We start from the raw sequence: 19216 nt of genomic DNA on the forward strand, positions 1-19216 counted from the left end.
AAGTTTCAAGGGTTTTAAAGTCGTGAGTAAAATACCCTCTACAACCTTGAGTGCATTTTTTTATAAGAGCATTGCATATGTACGTATTACTGTACATATTGAAGTGGGGGGTAGAGGGTCAAGATAGGTATGTAAATATTATTAAAGTGACCATGTCATGCTATGACTATGGTAGTCTCTAAGGTGCAGGGTAGAATACTGGGTGGTAGCCGGGGCTCAGTAACAGTGACAGGTTCAGGGCGATGGTGATGGGCGGAGAGGCCAGTTAGAGGGTGACAACATAACAGTCTGATGGCCATCGAGATGAAGCTGTTTTTACAGTCTCCCGGTCCAGATGTTGATTGACATTACTTCTCCGCAATCCTAGATGGTGGGAAGCGAACGGGCCGTGGCCTCGGTGGCTAGGTTCCCTTGTGATCTTCTTTGCGCTTCCCCTGTGTCCACCCCGGAGGTTGTAGATGTCCCTGTATTGCATTGTATTGTAATTACCTGGTTCCCAAATAAAAACTACCCCAATTTTAAAATTAATTAGGATGATAATTTTCTTGTAATTACTTCCTACGGCAGCGGCTTACTTTCGGTACGGCAGCAGTTGTGGTGGACTGCGCTTGCTTTCGTAATAGTGGCATATGCACTTGTAGTGAGCAGGAGCTGTCGTAGTAGTGACTGCATTTTGCGTTGCAGGGGCAGTTGTAGCGTGGGTCGGTGGCCTGTTTGGAGTTTTTGATTTTGGTGGTCGGTAGGTTGGCTTCTCCAAGTTGCCTACAAAATCAGCCAGGGGATACAAATACTCTTTCCCCTCACTGCTTGTACCCGTACAACCGCCCCTGACAGTAAGATAATGAATACATAAATAAAACCCAACATTAATATTATAAAAGAGAAAAAAGAGGAAGCGTTAGCATCATGCAATTGTTAATGGCATGGACTGTCGTTTTGCGTCTTTGGCAGTTGTGCGTGGCTGGAGATCTTAGATATTGATCGTCGGCTGAACAGATTTATGGTTAGGACAAGGGACGTGTCACTTGTTTTAGTGGTCGAATGCACTACAGTTGTTTCTTCAGCCGATTTCTGCTATACACTCGTAACTTGTTGACCATATTTCAGGTTGGGTCTAGGACAAGGCTGATACGTTGAATGTGGTGCGTATGGTTGCAGTTGTCGAAGGATCCTTGAAGCTTTTTCACCCTCCCTGTAGCCCACCCCAGCAGCACGTTTGTCCGTCCATTTGTGATGGTGGAGGTCCTTTCTCTGTTTGTCTCTTGGGAGATGTCCCGGCTGTGGCTTGTCCTCTACTCTCCTCCGTTTGTCCGGATTGTGGCTGGTGACTGTTGAAAGGTGGAGGGAGGCGTCTTGCAGTTTTCCTGGCCACCCCACCCTCCGTCCGGATAGCGGGCCATCTGCTAACTACCCTTGTAATGGGTGCCACCCTTGGTGTCATGGTCGTTGTCCTCCATCATGTGGCCATCTGCAGTTGTGGTGGGCTGGGACTGTTGTGTAATCCCCAGGGTCTATTTGCGTCATCTGGCAACCTTGTCGATTGAGTTGGACACGTTCAGATTTTTGGGGTGGATCAGGTGTGACTCTGATGCGGGTGGAGCCTCGAGCAGTGGCGGCGAGAGTTTATAGGTGAGGTGCAGTGGGGATGTTGTATTGGGCTGACAATATCACAGGCGCTGTGTACCGGGTGAAGTGAAGTGTTGTTGTTACCCTAGCATAACCCAACATGGGGCCGGGCCCTTGTCAGAAAGTCCAGGGCTGAGGTTCAGACCCCCAGGGCCCTGAGCCATCCCATTGAGAGCCTTTGAATGCACTCATTGGTGTTAAATGCATTTTGAGCCCTGGTTGATGAACCGGGTCATTCCTGGCAGCGGCCATAGGTCGTTATTTCTCTGTTCCAAAGGTTGGGAATATGTGAGGCGGCGCTTGTAAATGTGTGTTTGCAGTGGCAGCAGTTGTGGTGGCTGGGGATGTCTTAGTAGAAGCTGCAGTTGTGGTTTTGGGGGCTTGCGTAGTGGCTGCTACAGTTGTTGTGACAGCTGCTTAGTACTGGTGGGCTGCAGTTGTGGGTTACAGCGGCTTTGTTGTTTTTTTTTTTGGTTTTATGTCCTGGCGGATGCTGTTGTGGTGACAGCTGGCAGTTGTCGTTAATACCAAATGCTGTTTGTGGTTTGCGCAGCTGCTGTTGTGATGGCGTCCATCCCGTGAGTCCAAATCAGAGTGGACATCCGTAAAGCTGAGTGTAGTCTGCAGGTGCTACCGTTAAGTTCGCTATAGAGGGCTTACCCGTAATGTGTAGGTGGACAATCTTAGACAGTTGTAACCCAACCCGTGCCAATTTTTAAAAAGTAAAAAAATAGGTGGCGTGGTGTCGTAGTGCGTGATTGCAGTGTGATTTGTGAAATGGTAAATCGAGGTAACTGTTTGTGGTCGGCAGCTGCAGTTTTGGTGGCAGCGGGATGTTTCGATGGTAAATGCAGTTGAGTATAATGTGTATACAAATCTTAGTGAGTTCTCCGCGGCGCGCCGATGTTGATCTTGTTTCCGGTAGACGATACCCGAATTATCCCGATTTATTTGGGGACCAAAGGAACCAGCAGAGTTGTGGTGGCTTGCGGCTGCTTTCGTATGTCATATTGCACACATTGTCCGATTGGCCAGATTAGGCCCATTTTGTTCGTAGTAGCTGATCATGTATCATTTGTACTTGGTGTTTGCAGGATAGAGGTCTGACATTACCAACAATACTGAAGTTGGAGTCAACTGTTTATTTTTTAGTTTTAATGAGTGGCTGATAATAACCGAAACCTGATATTTTCCTCCGAGATTATTTTGTGTAGATAGGCTATATGAAAAGCACCAGGTGTGTAAGCTGTTCGGAGAAGGTAAAAATGCAATATCTGCGCTAATGGTAAAAAGTCAACCGGCTGCCTATGTAAGATAAAAGGTAGCCATATTTGCAAATTGTATTAATCTGGCAAAATTTGACATAGTGCGGGGTTGTCTGCGCGTTGTTTCTGGCAGTTTAGTGAATGGCCTTTGTGGAAAATCGGACCTCGCTCAATAATGGGACTATCGGGCTGCAGTTTGGTGGCAAGGACTGTCGCTGTACTAGTATTCCAAGCTTCAAGAATTGAGTGGGTGCTGGGGATGTTGTATTGGGGCAACAGGATGTGTGGGCAGCGGCTGTCTTTAGTGCAGCAGTTTGTGGCTGGGGGATGTCGTAGTGGCTTGCTGCATTTTGGTGCAGGCGTCTGCTGTTGTAATGCAGGCTGAAGTTGTGGAGGCACCGGCTGTCCTTAGTGTGGGCGCTTAGTTGTGGTTACAGCGGTCTTTTGTTGTGGTGCGAATGCTGTTTGTGGTGACAGTGGCATTCGTTTGTTTAGAATTACGCATATGCTGCTGTTGGTGGTTTTTTGCGGCAAGCTGCTGTTGTGTGTGGCAGGGCTGGATGTAGTTGCGGCTAACAGTTGTGTGTGAGAGGGGCTTGGTTAGTGGCAACTTGCAGTTTTGGGTGGCAGTCTGTGTCGTAGTGGTGATTTGCAGTTATGGTTGGAATTGGGACTGTGGTTAATACATGCATCTTATTGTGTGGCTAGACTCCGCTAGGTATTTATTAAAAGTGCAGCCTGGACTAGTTGTCTGAAAATCGTGGTTTAAATGCCAGTTGTAGAGGTATATGTTGTTGTTGGACAAAAACACTGGATAATCATTTGCAGCAACCTTCGTTGGCCGGAAGCGGTGACAATTTGATTTAACATATTCAGTCCTGTTCAGGTGGGGGCAGCATTGTGGTGGCCCTCGTGCGGTACTGTCCTATATCGTAATGCGTTGGCATACTGCACTATATGTTTTTATCAGTAGCCAAGGAATGCTCGCTCGTATTTGACTTCCAATGAACGGGTCCCACCTTGCATTTGTAGGTTGCGATTAGCGTCAAGGGCAGATCCGATGGCAGTGTTGGTGGCCCTGTTTGGATATAGTATTTGATTTTGGTGGGCTGGGGGCATATCTGGTTCGGTGGGCACGCATGCAGTTGTGGTGTTACCTCAGATCCCTTTTGCATCCGTGAAGAGTCGGCAATGAAGAAAGGCTAGTCTTGTTGGTCTGAAGTCTGCAGATTGTGGATGGCTGGGACTGTTGTCGGTATCGGGCGCAGTTTTGTGGCAGGACTGTTGTAAGTGACGTTGAGATTAGAGTCTATGTGATAGCGGAGGTTGTCACTTGTAGGAGAGTGTGGTGCCAGTGATGTCGTGGTTATCTGTAGCCAGATATAGCCCCGGGTTCCGCTAGATTGTTTGGTGTTAAGCGAGCTCAGCAAGCAAGTTTGGCTTCTGAAAAGCGCTGTATGGCCGAGTTGGCATAGTTCGTCACCAGTTTTGATTGTGGGTGCCTGAATGGTAATACATGTTGGGGGCCTTCGGTTTTAGCTCTTGCTGCAGGTAGTTACCTGTGATGTAGCATCAATGTACAAATATGTCATGATATGAGACAGTTGAGGCTGTCGTGTGTGTCTATTTTCTTGCCAGATTAGTCCGCGTAGAGTGGGATCTGTTTTTATTGTCCAGTTTATTCAACCGCTTAGATTGTATCGGACCTTTTGAAAATTTTGCGCCACCGCGTTCTTTTGCAGGCTCTTATAAAGTTGGAATGGTGGCCAATGTGTCGCATGTCTACCTCGCACCAGACTGTGCAGTTGGTCTGGTGCGCTAGAGGGTTGCCTAATTTGACTGTCTGATGAGTTAAGAGAATGGACCAATTCCTAAAACCCCCAAACCAGCAAACAGATGTACCGTTTATTTGGGGTAACCCCGCAGCGAGGCTGGTCGTAACCAGTCCCTGTGCAGTGATGTCCTTGAGTAGGCCTATTCTGGGGGGATGTCGTAGTGGCTGCTGCAGTTGTAAAGTAAACAGGTGGTGCAGCGAATCAATGCTGTTGTAATGGCAGCTGTATAGGTTGAAGTGCATCTGGTGACTTTTCCTATGTGTGTGGGCTTCAGATTGTGGTTACAGCGCTTTTGTAAATGTTGAGTTTGTGTCGTGTCCGCTTCTCCGCTGCTTGTTGTGGCGGTTGTCTCAGTCCGGCAGTTGTCGTAATAACATCAACGAATGCTTAAGTGTATGTAGGTTTGTGCGTAAAGTAGGCCTGACAAATGAATGATTGATACACGGTTGCAGTTGCAGTTGCTAATGAATGTTAAGTTGCGGGCTACAGTTGTGTCCCTTTCATTTGATACAAACAAGTATTTTGTTGATGCTGAATGTGTATAGGGGCTTTATGAAATGAAGGTTCCTTTATTCAGGCAAGCATCTATTAGTGAAATGTTTCGCGACAGTGATTCATAGTTCTTGGAATCTGCTGAGGTGTGTTGCCGATTTGCGACTGTCGTATTGGTGAAATTGGCGACCTAGATGTGTCATGAAGTCCAGGATTGTCAGCTCAGTCTATATTAATATGGCAGGCCATTCCAAGGCCAAAAGCCAGTAGAGTATGTATTTGTATACCCAATGATGTTTAGTTCGAAAGACTGTCCATCTGATGAATTGTCAAAAGTTAGTGAGATTACATTTTTGTGACATGGCAGTTCCGCGGAAAGCCTAACCTTTGGTGGTGGGTCGAAATAATGCTGTAATGTTGCCGTTTGGCTATGGCGTCTTTGTGACTTTCGCGTGTGAGCTATGCGTAGTTGTGGTGCTTGCGGCGCTTTCGTAAGTGTGGCATATGCACTTGTAGTGGACAGGAATCTGTCGTATTAGTGACTGCATTTTGGTGTATAGCAGGGCAGTTGTGGTTGGGTGGTGCGCGTTGTATTGATAGTTTTTATCATTTTTTCGGGCTGGTTTACTGTTCGGGTGTGCACTGACTTCATCTCTCTGCTTGGGTTAGGCAAATCTGCAACCCTACTTATAGTAAATAGAGACAATCTAGAATAGAGGACTTAGTTTCGTCCTGTTGCGATTTCATACGCCAAGTGGTGTTTATCTTTTCCGATTTGGTCGCGTTTGTGACACTGTTGTACATGTAGTTTTTCTGGTTAATAACAGGTCTTGCGTTTTTGGTGGCAGAGGGACTGTTGTAGTGGTGAGTATATTAACAGTGTTGTGATAGCGTTTTAATTATGTACCTGTGTATTGGTGCCTCGACCGAGTGTGCTGTCTGTCCCTCTGAGTAAGTTGTTTGTGTGCGCTAGCTCTATTGTTGCTAGGTTATATAGCTTTAGTCAGGTGTTATGGGTACTGCCAATGTAAAACCCTATGGTGAGCGGTGGCTGTACCCCTGAGTGCCCTCTTTGAATTGTATAGTTGCCTAAAGTTTGCTTTGAAACCCAATAGTACACTTAAGTGTTTGCGTGGTGTGTGCCGACTAATGCACGTTAGTTATTATTAAGAACTGTCCCATTCTGCACTGAAAAAGTTTGTTTTTGGTTTAGGGTAGCATCCTGCAATTTAATGGCATGGGCTGTCGTTATTGTGCATCTGCAGTGGCGGTGGGGCTGGGACTGTTGTGGTATCGGCTGCAGTTAATGGTGGCAGGGACTGTCGTAGTAGCAAGCTGCAGTTGTGGTGCTGGATGTTGTAATTGGGGCAACAGATTGTTGTTTTGTTTTGTGTTCAGCGGGCGTGACTCGTACTGTTTTATCTCTATTTGGTTCAGTTTGTGATAGCTCCTATGCGTAGAAACATTGAGATGTGGACAGTCATTGTCGTGTGGTCCCTTTGGTGCTGCCGCTGTGTGAGTGTCGGATAGCATGTGCAATTGCGTAGCCCAAGTTTGTCATATCCTTTTCGCTGTAAAACCATTTAAAAAAAATCGAAAATGATGGCTGGATTCACGAAGTGTTTAATCTTTCCATTGTGGTGTAGCTGGGACCTTGTGACTGCTTTGTTGAAATGTAAAAATGGTCAGTGAAGTTGTGGAGCACCGGCTGTCCTAGTGTGGGCTGCAGTTGTTGGTATACAGTCGGCTTTTGTGATTTAGTGGAGTCGTGGCCCCATATTGCCCTGCCTGTTTGTGCTACGGCGTTGACCCATGTGCAGTTCAATGTCTTTTCTGTGTAATACCAAATGCTGTATTGAGGAGGTATTCTCCCCCGGGCAGCTAGTGCTGTGGTGTAAGAGGTGGCGAGAGGTAGGTGGTAGAGTTTTAACTGATCCCTGTTTGCTCAGAAGATAGAATAGAACATATGAAAGACGGTGCTACGTAGTTCTTGGTGAGAGGGCTTTTTTAACCCGAGTGAAGGTGGCACTCTTTGCAATTTATGTGGTCCTGAGCGTCTCGAAGATAGAGTCTGTACGTGTAGTTATGGTGATGTGCAGGTTTTATGATGTGAATTTGGACTGTTGTAGGAATAATATAGGACCCTATTTCCCTCTGGTGGGCAGGCTGCCAGTATACCCTATTTGTATTTCCATAATACCAGTTTTGTACCTATTGGGATGTTTGTGCCCACGCGGGATGTCGAAGTGGTGGTAAATGCAGTTGATTATAGGTGGTGTCTACAAACGCTGTTCTGTTATAGTTATTTGCCAAGCCCTGGCAAAGCGCGCCGGAGTTGTGTGTACTTTCCTTGAAGCCACCAGCCCGGAGTAGCTGCGGGGCCAGCAGAAAATGCTCCCGCCGGTGGCTGCGGCTGCTTTCGTCAGTGGCATATGCCACTTGTTCAGTGGCAGGAGCTGTCGTAGGAAAAATTTTTGCCCTGTTAGTATTTGTGACATGCATTTGTGGTTGGCAGGGGCAGTTGTGGTAAAATTGTGATTGCGCGTGGCACCTGCTTTGTATGTTTTGAATGCTTGTTGGTTGGCCCTGGCCCATGCTGTTCCTTGGGTGGCCGCCAATGCCAGTTGTGGTAGCATCTGCAATTGTAATAGGCATGAGACTTGCGTTTTGCGTCTGCAGTTGTGGTGGCTTGGACTGTTGTTCGCCTGACCGTAAATCGGCTGCTAGTTTTCCGTGAAGCAGGGACTGTTTGCTTGCTAGTGGTGATTAGAGTTGTGATAGCGGATTACTCATTGTTTCAAATATCGGTAAGTGCAGAGAGCTGTCGTTAGGTGAGTGCTGTTAATTGCAGTTGTATGTAAGTCATAAGCAGCATTAGTTAAACAGACAAGTAATATGAGCCCTGGTGCGTTGGCTGTTTGTAGTTTTGATTGTGGTGCTAGGTCAGCTCTGTTGGGATTAGTGGCCGCTGCAATGTTGGTTAAAGGGATTAGCATGCGCCTGCCCAATAAACCAGATTAAGGAATATGCTTACTCATTCGGTGAAAAGCTGCTTAACTGTGTATATTTTCTTCTCTCGCGACAGATCTCTGACATAACCGGAAAAAGTTGTTGTGTTAGCACATTATTTAGAGACTTCGTATTGCTAGCGGGTGATCGCGTGCAGTTTTTTGGTGGCAGGACTGTCGTTATGTGCATCCATAGGTCCCTAATATTGCTTTTAGTAGCAGCTGCCAGTCCCTGTGAATGCTGGGGATGTTGTATTGGTGTTGCTTGACAGCCCGCTAAGTCAACCTTCAAGTTACGAGTTGGCGACCCAACGAGAAACTGTCGTGTAAATTTAAGTCAGCCACAAATTGTCAGTTTCACTTAAAAAGAGTATTGGCGAGAGGGTCTGGTCGCAGCAGTTGTGTGGCTGGGGATTCTAAGTAGCAGCTGCAGTTGTGGTGGCTGGGATGTTGTATTGGGGGCTACAGGTGTGGTGGCACGGCTGTCGTAGTGGCAGCAGTTGTGGTGGCTGGGGATGTCGTAGTGGCTGCTGCAGTTGTGGTGGCAGCGGCTGCTGTTGTAATGGCAGCTGAAGTTGTGGAGGCACCGGCTGTCCTAGTGTGGGCTGCAGTTRTGGTGACAGGGGCTTTTGTAGTGGTGGCTGCTGTTGTGGTGTTAGCTGCTGTTGTCGTAGAAGTGGTGGCTACAGTTGTGATAGCAGACGCACTTGTGGTGTTAGGGGCTGTCTTAGTGGTGGATGCAGTTTTGGTAGCTTCTGTAATTGTAGTGGCATGGACTGTCATAGTTGCTGCTGCAGTTGTTGTGGCTGGGACTGTTGTGGTATCGGCTTCAGTTGTGGTGGCAGCGGCTTCACTTGTGGTGGCAGCAGTTGTGGTGGATGCAGCTGCTGTTGTAGTGGCAGATGCAGTTGAAGTGGCATGAGCTGTCGTGTTAGTGACTGCAATTGTGGTGAAAGGGGAATTTGTGGTAGGCGCTGCAGTTTTGTTGGCAGCAGCTGTTGTAGTGTTGGTTGCAGTTGTGGTGACAGGGGAAGTTGTAGTAGTGGCTGCTGTTGTAGTAGCAGCTGCAGTTGTGGTAGCATCTGTAATTGTAGTGGCAGGAACTGTCATAGTAGCGACTGCAATTGTGATGGCAGGGGCTATTGTAGTAGCAAGTGCAGTTTTGTTGGTGGGGACTGTTGTGGTGGCGGATGCACTTGTGGTGGCAGCGGGAATTGTTGAAGTGGTAAATGCAGTTGAGGTGGTGTCAGATGCTGTTGTGGCTGCAGCTGCATTTTTGGTGGCAGCAGTTGTGATGGCAATGGCTACTGTCGTAGCGGCAACTGCAGATGTGGTGGCAGCGGCTGTCGTAGTGGCGACTGCTGTTGTAGTGACAGCGGCTGTTGTCGTCGTAGCATATGAAGTTGTAGTTGCTGCAGTTGTGGTGGCAGCTGCAGTTGTGGTTGCATCTGCAAATGTAGTGACATGAGCTGTCGTAGCAGTGACTGCAATTGTGGTGACAGGGTAAGTTGTAGTGGTGTCTGCTGTTGTAGTAGCAGCTGCAGTTGTGGTGGCTCGGGATGTCATAGTGGCGGTTTCTGTTGTGGTGGCATGGACTGTTGTGGTAGCTGCTGCAGTTGTGGTGTTAGTGGCTGTCTTAGTGGTGGATGCAGTTGTGGTAACGTCTGTATTTGTAGTGTCATGGACTGTCATAGTTGCTGCACCAGTTGTGGTGGCAGCAGTTGTGTTGGCAGCGGCTGTTGTCGTAGTTGCAGCTGCAGTTGTGGTGGCAGCGGCTGCTGTCGTAGTTGCAGCTGCAGTTGTGTTGGCAGCAGCTGTCGTAGTGTGGGCTGCAGTTGTGTTGACAGGGGCTGTTGCCTTAGCAGCAGATGCAGTTGTCGTTGTATCGGCTGCTGTCGTAGTGGCAACGCCAGTTGTGGTGGCAGCTGGTGTTTTAGTTGCGGTTGTGGTGGCTGGTACTGTTGGGGTGGCGGCTGCAGTTATGGTGGCAATGGGAGTTGTCGAAGTCACAAATGCAGTTGTGGCTTTGGAAGTTGAGGTGGCAGGGTGTGCTGTTGTAGTGGCATATGCAGTTATGGTGGCTGGGACTTTTGTGGTATCGGCTGCAGTTGTGGTGGAAGCATCTGTGGTGGCAGGGGCGACTGTTGTAGTGGCAGATGCAATTGTGTTGGCTGGGACTGTTGTGGCAGCTGCTACACTTGTGGTAGCAGCAGTTGTAGTGGCAGCGGCAGCTGTCTTAGTGGCAGATGCAGTTGTGGCAGCAATTGTGGTGACAGGGGAAGTTGTAGTGGCAGCTGCTGTTTTAGTAGCAGCTGCAGTTGTGGTGGCTGGGGATGTTGTAGTGGCTGTTGCTGTTGTGGTGGCATGGACTGTTGTGGTAGCTGCTGCAGTTGTGGTGACAGCGGCTGCTGTCATAGTGGCTACTGCAGTTGTGGTGTTGGCGGCTGTCGTAGTGTGTGCTGCAGTTGTGGTGACATGGGCTTTTGTAGTGGCGGCTGCTGTTGTGGTGACAGAGGCTGTTGTCATAGTAGTGGCAGCTACAGTTGTGATAGCGGATGCACTTGTGGTGTTAGGGGCTGTCATAGTGGTGGATGCAGTTGTGGTAGCGTCTTTAATTATAGTGGCATGGACTGTCATAGTTGCTGCTGCAGTTGTGGTGACAGCGACTGCTGTTGTAGTTGCAGCTGCTGTTTTGGTGACACTGGCTGCTGTCATAGTGGCAGATGCAGTTTTGTTAGCATCTGTAATTGTAGTGGTGTGAGCTGTCATAGTAGCGACTGCAATTGTGGTGGCAGGTGCTATCGTGGTGGTGATTGCAGTTGTTGTGGCTGGGACTGTTGTGGTGGCTGCTGMAGTTGTGGTGGCAGCGGGAGTTGTCGAAGTGGTAAATGCAGTTGAGGTTGTGGCAGATGCAGTTGTGGCAGCGGCAGCACTTTTGGTGGCAGCAGTTGTGGTGGGTTCAGCTGCTGTCGTAGTGGCAACTGCAGTTGTGGTGTCACCGTCCTTTGTCGCAGTAGTTGCGGCTTCAGTTGTGATAAGGGATGCACTTGTGGTGGCAAAGGCTGTCGTAGTGGTGGTTGCAGTTGATGTACCAGCTACAGTTGTGGTGGCAGGGCCTGACATAGATGCAGCTACCACAACTGCATCTTCCATTATATGACGAGCGATTGATACTAGTGAGCTCAAGTGCGGAATACTGATCGATGAGTGCAATCCGGACACGTATATGAGAGTAGCAAGCGGTGTGATAGCTGAGGTATGAGCGATGAGTGCAGGACGTTGGTGGATTTTGTTCGATAGTGAGAGATGAGAGAGAGAACACGGTGGATCGTGCAGAGTGTCATACGCTGACGAAGGAGATCGACGTGCTGTCGTAGGAGGTATCCTAGAGATAAGTGCAGAGAGTGGCGGATCCACGCTGAAGATGTGACTGCTACTGCGTATCAGGTCAGGAGTCATGAGCGAGGCGAGGTATGTAAGGTCTAATTGATAGGATCGGGCTTGAGTAGACAGACGCGGGGGAGTATACAGGTGATTAGGGAGAGCAGGTAGAGTAGATGCCACCGATTCGTGTTGTCGGTACGCGCGATCCGAGGATTATGTAGAGAGAGACAGGTTGCCGTATAATGATGTGTACTACTAAGACTCAGCATGTAGGAGATTGCGTGCTGGCTAGGAGGACCTTTAGGTAGTGCGTCGGGACTGGCGCATGTGAGTTGTAGGGACAGCGCGCGTGCGTTGTGGTGGAGCCGGCTGGAAGCTGGCCCACGTGTGTGCAGGGGTGGAGAGCGACCTATAGATGCATGCGTGTAACTGATCGTAGCAGGCCGGCCATCGACGCGGTTAAGCGATTAAATGGAGCGCAGAGATCGGATGTATGTTGAGAGTAATTATGTGTGTGAAGGATGCAGACGTACGCTGCTGCGTATGCGTCGCATATAATGATAGTCGGATGAGATGGACTGCGTTGTGTATTTCCGGCAGTGACAAACATACATTTCGACCGACGGCGTGGCGTCTTGTTGACGTGCATGTGTGTGCGTGCAGATTTGTGGATGCAGTGGCTATTTAATGGTAGTGGTAGCTGCATTTGTGGTTGCGGCACGTTTGCTGGTGTGGGAGCCGCTGCAGTTAATAGTGGCAGCAGTTGGCGTTGTCACAGGGACGACATTTTGTTGTGGGCAGATGACTATTATTGGGTGACAGCGGCTTATTGTCCGTGCGTAGCAGATTGCAGATTGTAGTTGCGCGCAGCTGCTGTTGTGGGCAGGCGGTAGCCTGCTTTTGGTGGCAGCACGTTGTGATGGGTTCAGCTGCTGTCGGTAGTGGCAACTGCAGTTGTGGTGTCACCGTGCCTGTTGTCGCAGTAGTGGCGGCTTCAGTTTGTATAAGGGATGCAATTGGGTGGTGGCAGGGCTGTCGTAGGTTGGTGGTTGCCAGTTGTGTACCGCAGCTACAGTTGTGGTGGCAGGGCCCTGACATAGATGCCAGGCTACCACAACTGCATCTTCCATTATAAAGCAGCCCTGCAGTTGGTGGTGACAGCGGCTGTCGTAGATTGGGCTCGTTTGGGGTGGCAGTGGCTATTATCTTAGTGGACAGCTGCATGTTTGTGGTTACGGCAGCTGCTTTCGTAGGAGCGCTGCTGCAGTCATCATTGGCAGCAGAGTGCTGCTGTTTGGAGTGCAGCATTGTGTAGTCGGTGGACTGGCTTTTGTGGTAGAACAGTATATGCGGTTTGGCTGGTATCAGAGGCAGCTGCAACTATGTGGTGGCACCCAAGGGGCTGATCATAGATGCACAGGCTACCACAACTGCATCTTCCATTACATCAGCATACCCTGCAGTCGAAGTGGCAGTTGTGTTGACAGCGGCTGTCGTAGTGTGTGCTGCAGTTGTGGTGGCAGTGGCTATTATGGTAGTGGTAGCTGCAGTTGTGGTTGCGGCAGTTGCTGTCGTAGGAGCGGCTGCAGTTATAGTGGCAGCAGTTGYGTTGTCAGGGACTTTTGTTGTGGTGGCTGCTGTTTTGGTGACAGCTGCTATTGTCGTCGTAGCAGATGCAGTTGTAGTTGCGGCAGCTGCTGTTGTGGTAGCAGCTGCACTTGTGATGGCAGGGGCTGTCATAGTGGTGGTTGCAGTTGTTATACCAGCTGCAGTTGTGGTGGCTTGGGCTGACATAGATGCATCTACTTCCACTGCATCTTCCATTATAACAGCAGCCCCTGCAGTTGTGGTGGCAGCAGTTTTGGTGATGGCTGCTGCTGTTGTCGTAGTGGCAGCTGCAGTTGTGGTGACAGCGGCAGTCGTAGTGTGGGCTGCAGTTGTGGTGGCAGTGGCTGTTATGGTAGTGGCAGCTGCAGTTGCGGCAGCTGCTGTCGTAGGAGCGGTTGCAGTTGTTGTACCAGCTGTACTTGTGGTGGCAGGGGCTGACATAGATGCAGCTTTCACAAATGCATTTTCCATTGTAACAGCAGCCCCTGCAGTTGTGGTGGCAGCAGTTGTGGTGGCTGCGGTTGTTGTCGCAGTGGCAACTGCAGTTGTGGTGACAGCGGCAGTTGTAGCTTGGGCTGCAGTTGTGGTGGCAGTGGCTATTATGGTAGTGGCAGCTGCTGTTGTGGTTGCGGCAGCTGCTGTTGTGGCATTAGCTGCACGTGTGGTGTTAGGAGGGGCTGTCATAGTGGTGCTTGCAGTTGATGTAGCAGCTGAAGTTGTTGTGGCTGCTATAGTTGTGGTGGCCCTGGCTGTCGTAGAAGCAGCTGCAGTTGTGGTAGCAGCAGCTGTCATATGAGTGACTGCAGTAGTGGTGGCAATGGCTGTTGTAGTGTAGGTTACATTTGTGGTGACATGGGATGTTGTAGTGGCGGCTGCTGTTGTATTAGCAGCAGAAGTTGTGGTGGCTGGGGATGTTGTAGTGGCAGTTGCAGATTTGGTCGCATGAACTGTTGTGGTAGCTGCTGCATTTGTGGTGGCAGCAGTTGTGGTTGCGGCAGCTGTTGTTGTGGCAGCTGTTTTTGTGGCAGCTACAGTTGTGGTGATTGTGGAGGCAGCAGTTGTGTTGGCTGGTTCTGTTTTGGTGGCGGCTACAGTTGCTGTGGCATTGGGTGTTGTCGAAGTTGCAAATGCAGTTGTGGTGATGGCAGTTGTGTTGTCAGGGGCTGCTGTTATAGTGGCAGATGCAGTTGTTGTAGCATCTGAAATTGTAGTGGCATGGACTGTCGTAGTAGCAGCTTCAGTTGTGGTGGCTGGGACTGTTGTGGTATCGGCTGCAGTTGTGGTGGCAGCATTTGTGGTGGCAGGGGCTGCTGGTTTAGGGGCAGATGCAGTGGTGGTGGCTGGGACTGTTGTGGGGTCGGCTGCAGTCGCAGTGGCAGCTGCAGTTGTGGGGACAGGAGCTTTTGAAGTGGCGGCTGATGTTGTGGTGACAGCGGCTAATGTCATAGTAGCAGATGCAGTTGTGGTAGCAGCTGAAGTTGTGGTGAGAGGGGATGTAGTAGTGGTGGAAGCAGTTGTGGTGGCAGTAGCTGTTATAGCGATTGCAGCTGTGGTGGCAGGGGCTGTTGTTTTAGTGGTAGCTGCAGTTGTGATGGCAGCGACTGTCGTAGTAGAGGCTGCAGGTGTGTTGACAGGAGCTGCTGGCATAGTGGCAGCTGCAGTTGTGGTGGCAGCGGCTGTCGTGGTGTGGGCTGCATTTGTGGTTGTAGGGGCTTTTGTCAAGTGCGGCTGCTTTGTGCGTGACAGCGGCGTCGCTCATAGTAGCAGAAGCAGTTTGGTTGTAGTAGCTGCGGTTGTGGAGCAGTTGAATTTGTGTGGCAGGGGCTGACTTAGTTCGGCTACAGTATGTGTGTGAGAGGGCTGTGGTATTGGTGGAGCAGTTGTGCGTGGCAGTGGCTTGTGTTTGCTACGATTTCAGTTGTGGTGGCTGATACTGTTGGGGTGGCGTTTGCGGTTGTGGTGCATTGGCGCAGTTGTCGAAGTCGTAAATACAGTGTTTGGCTAGCAGTTTGAGTGGTACGGGCCTCCTTTGTAGTGGCCAGCTGCAGTTTGTGGACGCAGCGGCTAATGTCATAGTAGCAGATGCAGTTGTCGGTACGACAGCTTGAAGTTGTGGTGAGAGGTGATTGCTAGTATGTGTGGGAGCAGTTGTCGGTGCAGTAGCTGTCTATGGCATTGCAGTTGTGGTGCTGGATACTGTTTAGTGCGGCGTTTGCACGTTGTCCGTGCGCATTGGGAAGGTTGATCAGACAATCCAAATGCAGTTGTGCTTGGTGGCATTCTTGAGAGCGCAGGGGACTGCTGTTTTAGTCGGTTCAGCTTTTTTTGTCAGTTAATGTGATGCGCCAGCGACCTATCGTAGTAGAGGCCTGCCAGTTGTAGTTGACCAGGGCTGCTGGAAATAAGTGGCAGTTGGCAGTCTGTCACCGGTCCGGCAGCCGCCGCTGCGCGTCCCGTCTGTGCGGTGCCCTAGCATTTGTGGTTGTAAGGGGCTTGTGTAGTGGCGGCTGCTTTTGTGGTTGACAGCGGCATGTTTGTCAAGTAGAGCAGATGCAGTTGTGGTTGTAGTAGCTGCTGTTGTGGGAGCACCTGCAGTCTGTGGTGGCAGGGGCTGATGTCGTTGCGCTTGGCAGTTGTTTTGATAGGGGCGTGTAGTAGTGGTGGGTGCAGTTGTTGGTTGTAGTGGGATTTGTAGTGACTTATTCAGTCTGGTGCGGTTCTGGGACTGTTTGTGGGCAACTGCAGTTGTGGTGGCAGCGTGGTGTTGTCGAAGCGCGTAAATGCCAGGTTATGGGTGGGCAGAATGCTGTTGTGGTAGCATCTGCAAGGTTGTTGGTGAGCAGAGTATTGTGGCTGCATGGTGCTGTTCGTAAGTCGGCGGCTAACAATTGGCGGTAGCTGATGATAGTAGTATGTGGCAGCACTTGGGGTGTAGTGAATACCTGTCTGGAGTGGCAGATGCAGTTTAGGTGAATGGAATGTCTGTAGTAGGGCACTGGCTGTCATAGTGCTGGTTAGCTCTGTGTAGTGGTACCGATGTTGTGGTATTAGCTGGCAGTTATAGTTTCATGCAGCTGAGGTAGCAGTTGTGGTGGCAGGCCTGTTGTGATGGGTGCTTGCCTTTCCAGTTTTTGTGACAAAGTTGTGGTGACTCGCCCCCGCGGTGTGGCAACTGTTGTCGTAGCAACTTTGCCGTTGTGGCTGGCTGGATGTGGTCGTGCGCGGTTTGCTGTTTTGGAGGCATTAGTTGTGGTGGCAGCGGCTGTCGTAGTTTGGGCTGCAGTTGTGGTGACAGGGGCTTTTGCAGTGTCGACTGCTGTTGTGGTGACAGCGGATGTTGTCATAGTAGCAGATGCAGTTGTGGTTGCGTCAGCTGCTGTTGTGGTAGCAGCTGAAGTTGGTGTGGCAGGGGCTGACGTTGTTGTGGCTACAGTTGTGGTGAGAAGGGCTGTAGTAGAGGTGGGAGCAGTTGTGGTGGCTGGCACTGTTGGTGTGGCGGCTGCAGTTGTGGTGGCTGGCACTGTTGGTGTGGCGGCTGCAGTTGTGGTGGTGGCAGGGGGCGTTGTCGAAGTCGTAAATGCCATTGTGGTGGTGGCAGTTGAGGTGGCAGGGGCTGCTTTTGTAGTGGCAGTTGCAGTTGTTGTAGCAGTGGCAGTTGTGGTGGCAGGGGCTGACATAGTTATAGCTACAGCTGTGGTGAGAGGGGCTTTAGTAGTGTGGGCTGCAGTTGTGGTTGCAGTGGCTGTCGTAGTGTGGGCTGCAGTTGTGGTGACAGGGGCTTTTGTAGAGGCGGCTACTGTTGTGGCGACAGCAGCTGTTGTCATAGTAGCAGATGCAGTTGTGGTAGCAGCTGAAGTTGTGGTGGCAGTGGCTGACGTGGTTGTGGCTACAGTTGTGGTGAGAGTGGATGTAGTAGTGGTGGGAGCAGTTGTGGTGGCAGCAGTTATGGTGGCAGCTGCTGCTTTCGTAGTGGCAGATGCAGTTGTGGTGGCATCTGCCATTTTAGTGGATGGAGGTGTCATAGTAGCGACTGTTGTTGTGGTGTCAGCGGATTTCCAAGTAGAGGCTGCAGTTGTGGGAGCTGATGWAGTAGTTGTGGCAGCACTTGTGGTGGTAGTGGCTATTGTTGTAGTGGCAGATGCAGTTGTGGTAGCAGCTGCATTTGTTGTGGCTGGGGATTTTTTAGTGGGGGCTGCAATTGTTGTGGCACCGGCTGTCGTAGTGTSGGTTGCTGTTGTAGTGTCACGGAGTATTGTGGGAGTTGCTTCAGTTGTGGTGGCAGCTGCAGTTGTGGTTGCAGCGGCTGTTGTAGTGTGGGCTGCAGTTGTGGTGACAGGGAAAGTTGTAGTGGCAGCAGCTGTCGTAGGAGCGGCTGCAGTTGTGGTGGCAACGGCTCTTGTAGTGTGGGTTGTAGTTGTAGTGACAGGGGAAGTTTTAATGGCGGCTACTGTTGTAGTTGCATTTGTGGTGGCTGGGGATGTCATAGTTGTGGCTACAGTTGTTGTGAGAGGGGTGGTATTGGTGGTGGAAGCAGTTGTGGTGTTAGTGGTTGTTGCAGTGGTGGATGCTGGGGCTTTTGTAGTGGCRGCTGCTATTGTAGTAGCAACTGAAATTGTGGTGGCAGGGGCTGACGTAGTTGTGGCTACAGTTGTGTTGAGAGGGGCTGTAGTAGTGGTGGGAGCAGTATTGGTGGCAGTGGCTGTTGTATTAGTGATAACAGTTGTGTTGGCTGGTACTGTTGTGTTGTTGGCTGCAGTTGTGGTTGGGGCAGCGGGACTTGTCGAAGTAGTAAATGCAGTTGATGTGGTGCCAGATGCTGTTGTGGTAGCGGCTGAAGTTGTGGTGGCAGCAGTTGTGGTGGCAGCGGCTGCTGTCGTAGTGGCATATTTGGTTGTGGTTAGCATCTGCAATTCTATTGGGAGGAGCTGTCGTAGGAGTTCGACTGTACTTGTGGTGGCAGGGGCTGTCGTAATGGCAGCTACAGTTGTGGTAGCTGATGTAGTAGCTGTGGCAGCACTTGTTGTGGTAGCGGCTTCTGTCAAAGTGGCAGATGCAGTTGTGACAGTTGCTGCAGTTGTGGTGGCTGGGGATGTTGTTGTAGGGGCTGCAGTTGTGGTGGCAGCGGCTGCAATTTTGTGGGTTGCTCTTGTAGTGGCACGGACTGTTGTATTGGCAGCTACAGTTGTGGTGTCAGCGGCTCTCGTGGTGTGGGCTGCAGTTGTGGTGGCTGGGACTGTTGTGGCAGCTGCAGTTGTGGTGGCAGCAGGAGTTGTCGAAGTGGTAAATGCAGAGTATGTGGTTGCAGATGCTGTTGTGGTAGCGGCTGCAGTTGTGGTGGCAGCAGTTGTGGTGGCAGATGCAGTTGTGGTAGAATCTGCAATTGTAGAGACAGGAGTTGTAGTGGTAGCGACTGTAGTTGTGGTGGCAGTGGCTGTCGTAGTAGCCGCTATAGTTTTGGTGACAGGGGCTATCGTAGTGGCGGCTACTATTGTGGTAGCTGATGTAGTAGTTGTGGCAGCACTTGTGGTTGTAGCGAATACTGTCGTAGTGGCAGATGCAGTTGTGGTAGCATCTGCAGCTGTGGTGAATGGGAATAATTTAGTGGGGGCTGCAATTATGGTGTCACCAGCTGTCGTAGTGTCGGTTGCTCTTGTAGTGGTCCTGACTGTTGTGGTATTAGTTGCAGCTGAGGTACGAGCAGCTGCAGTTGTGGTGGCAGGGGCTGTTGTAGTGTTGGCTGCAGTTGTGGTGACAGGGGAAGTTGTGGTGTCGGCTGCTGTTGTGGTAGCAGCTGCCATTGTGGTGGCTGGGGATGTCGTAGTGGCGGTTGCTGTTTTGGTGGCAGAGACTGTTGCGCTATTTGCTGCAGTTGTGGTGGCAGGGGCTGACTTAGTTGTGGCTACAGTTGGAGTTGCAATTGTGGTGGCAGGGGCTATTGTAGTAGCATCTGCAGTTGTGGTGGTGGGGGCTGTTGTGTTGGTGGCTACAGTTGGGATTG

At 50.3% G+C, this 19216-nt stretch overlaps 1 protein-coding gene across 1 annotated transcript; it reads right to left on the minus strand.

Moving 5' to 3' along the window:
* Positions 1-8688: 8688 nt before the first annotated feature.
* LOC139026430 (mucin-2-like) lies at positions 8689-18122 on the minus strand. Its single transcript, XM_070441769.1, has 5 exons — positions 16339-18122; positions 13329-13856; positions 13067-13193; positions 12675-12990; positions 8689-10199 (listed from the first exon to the last, which is right to left on the minus strand). Exons 1-5 carry the CDS (start codon positions 18120-18122, stop codon positions 8689-8691), a joined length of 4266 nt encoding a protein of 1421 aa, XP_070297870.1.
* Between the last annotated feature and the right edge of the window lie 1094 nt (positions 18123-19216).

Source organism: Salvelinus sp. IW2-2015, unplaced genomic scaffold (genome assembly GCF_002910315.2).
Source record: "Salvelinus sp. IW2-2015 unplaced genomic scaffold, ASM291031v2 Un_scaffold4754, whole genome shotgun sequence".
Lineage (NCBI taxonomy): Eukaryota > Metazoa > Chordata > Actinopteri > Salmoniformes > Salmonidae > Salvelinus > Salvelinus sp. IW2-2015.